The sequence below is a fragment of the Penaeus vannamei genome, chromosome 17, assembly GCF_042767895.1.
Source record: "Penaeus vannamei isolate JL-2024 chromosome 17, ASM4276789v1, whole genome shotgun sequence".
Taxonomy (NCBI): Eukaryota; Metazoa; Arthropoda; class Malacostraca; order Decapoda; family Penaeidae; genus Penaeus; species Penaeus vannamei.
In genome coordinates, this window is record NC_091565.1 from 18558460 (window position 1) to 18560959 (window position 2500).

Sequence of the window (2500 nt, forward strand, 5' to 3'; positions counted from 1 at the left end):
ATATGTTTATATATTTCTCAAACTATACACAAAGTAGGCATCACAAAAAGAGTATTGGCAAATCCTCAAGAAGACTGCACGATAGCTGTGTAGATACAGTATTTGCTTTCTCACATACAAAAACTTTATTGAATACTTGTCAGAGTTAGATAAATAGAGCATTCCCACGTCAAATGCAACAATTACCACTGTGTACATATATACAAGTGTATCCAACTAAATTTCCATACTAATAATTCACTGGAGGTCTTACATTTAGAAGAATGAAAGAAAACTGGGATTATGACTATTTTAATATGCATGATAACTTTCCACCTTGGGAGCTTAGTAACTAACATAAGAATTTTTTGGGCAGACGGTTTTGTACTGCTTTTGAACTGCAGTTGTAGTTTCTGTAATATAAGTGTGTTGTGTCTCTGTCTCATACACAGTCTGGTAAGTGGTCTGAGTATCTACAATAGTTGTAGGGATGACTTGAGTTTCAGTTTCCGTTTGGTAGTTGGTCTCAGTTTCGGTGACGTAATCGGTCTCGACTACGGTTTCAAACTGAGTGATGACTTCGGTTTCATACAGAGTGTTGGTGGTGGTGACAGGGACTGTAGTAGTTTCCTGCAAAATGGGTAGTTGCGTGAACATATCAAAGAAAGATAATTGGATTAATCATCTAATACCTATAATAACTTAAGAGAAAACATTTCAAGCTCAGTATTTTCCCTCTACCTCCTCAAATAGAAAAAGAAAAAGAAATATACTTACCACGACTTCTCCATATTCAGTAGTTGTTTCAGTGACAGTGACAGGGTCACAAGCTGGAGCCGGAGCTATGTATGAAGGGGGAGGAGGAGATGAGTACTGAGGAATCCCCGAGGATACTGCTACCAAAGACGCAAAGATAATGGAGGCCCACATGCTGAAATAAATTTTATGTAATTTGTCTTTTATAATTTTCATTATAGTCATATATATGATATATTATTACACACACACACACACACACACACACACACACACACACACACACACACACACACACACACACACACACACACACACACACACACACATATATGTATGTATGTATATATATATATATGTATATATAAATATTATATATATATTATATTATATATATATATATTATATTATATATATATTTTATATATATATATATATATATACATTATATATGAATAGAAAAACACACTACCGTGTTTTTCTACCATATATATATATATATATATATATATATATATATATATTATATATATATATTATAATATAACAGCTCCAGTTTTTAATCATGCCTTCTCTTGCGTTTTATCAGTTATAGAAAAGCATTTCATTCTCATAATATAATTCTTTATGTTTTCTATCACATCTTTTCCTCTTACCGTACACCAGTGAATGATTAAAAGGTGTCCCCTCGTCTTTGTCTTATATTTTTTCCAACTTCTCCCCCCCCCCCCCCTCTCTCTCTCTCTCTCTCTCTCTCTCTCTCTCACTCTCTCTCTCTCTCTCTCTCTCTCTCTCTCTCTCTCTCACAAACACCTACGTAGCACGAATTTCCATGTGTCCATCCATTAAGCAACACCTTTGGGTAGGCACTACAGCTTGAAAGAGAAGCTTGTGGCACTTGTAGCAGCCTAGGTGTGTGGGCGGCGTGGGGCAAGTTTCCAGACTTTCGTTGTAAATAATTATGTAGCCACCAACGCGGGCTCTTGCGTCAACCAGGCTGGGTGCTACTGAAAGCTTGAACAACTGACCGGTGTAGAGTTTCGCGGGTCTATAAAATTTAGATCTGATTTTTCGAAAAGATGATTGCGAAAATCTTTATAAAAATAATATGGAGAGAGGGAAGAAGGGAGAGAGGGAAGGAGGGAGAGAGGGAAGAAGGGAGAGAGGGAGAGTAAGAGAGAGAGAGAGAGAGAGAGAGAGAGAGAGAGAGAGAGAGAGAGAGAGAGAGAGAGAGAGAGAGAGAGAGAGAGAGAGAGAGAGAGAGTAAGAGAGAGAGAGAGTAAGAGAGAGAGAGAGTAAGAGAGAGAGAGAGTAAGAGAGTAAGAGAGGAGAGAGAGAGAGAGAGGGAGGGAGGGAGGGAGGGAGGGAGGGAGGGAGGGAGGAGAGAGAGAGAGAGAGAGAGAGAGAGAGAGAGAGAGAGAGAGAGAGAGAGAGAGAGAGAGAGAGAGAGAGTAGGGAGAGAGAGAAAGGGAGAGAGAGAAAAAGAGAGAGAAAAGAGAGAGAGAGAGAAGAGAGAGAGAGAGAGAGAGAGAGAGAGAGAGGGAGGGAGGGAGGGAGGAGGAGGAGGGAGGGAGGGAGGAGGAGGGAGGGAGGGAGGGAGGGAGGGAGGGAGGGAGGGAGGAGAGAAAGAGGAAGAGAGAGAGAGAGAAAGGGCAGAGAGATAAGGAGAAAGAGGAAGAGAGAGAGAGAGAGAGAGAGAGAGAGAGAGAGAGAGAGAGAGAGAGAGAGAGAGAGAGAGAGAGAGAGAGAGAGAGAGAGAGAGAGA

General features: G+C 40.3%; 1 protein-coding gene across 5 annotated transcripts in view; it reads right to left on the bottom strand.

Annotated features, from left to right (window-relative positions):
* Positions 1 to 275: 275 nt before the first annotated feature.
* Positions 276 to 2500, bottom strand: part of LOC113828424 (chondroitin proteoglycan 1) — a 13016-nt gene continuing 10791 nt past the window's right edge. For 4 of the 5 annotated variants that reach the window (XM_070132014.1, XM_070132016.1, XM_070132017.1 and 1 more), the window contains exons 2-3: positions 757 to 910; positions 276 to 609 (exon numbers count right to left, since the gene is read on the bottom strand). In XM_070132014.1, coding sequence (XP_069988115.1) covers positions 325 to 609; positions 757 to 910 — 439 coding nt within the window. In that variant the 3' untranslated portion in view covers positions 276 to 324. Of the gene's footprint in view, positions 610 to 756; positions 911 to 1552; positions 1809 to 2500 lie in introns of those variants that run through there. The other variant, XM_027381400.2, reaches the window with a different exon arrangement.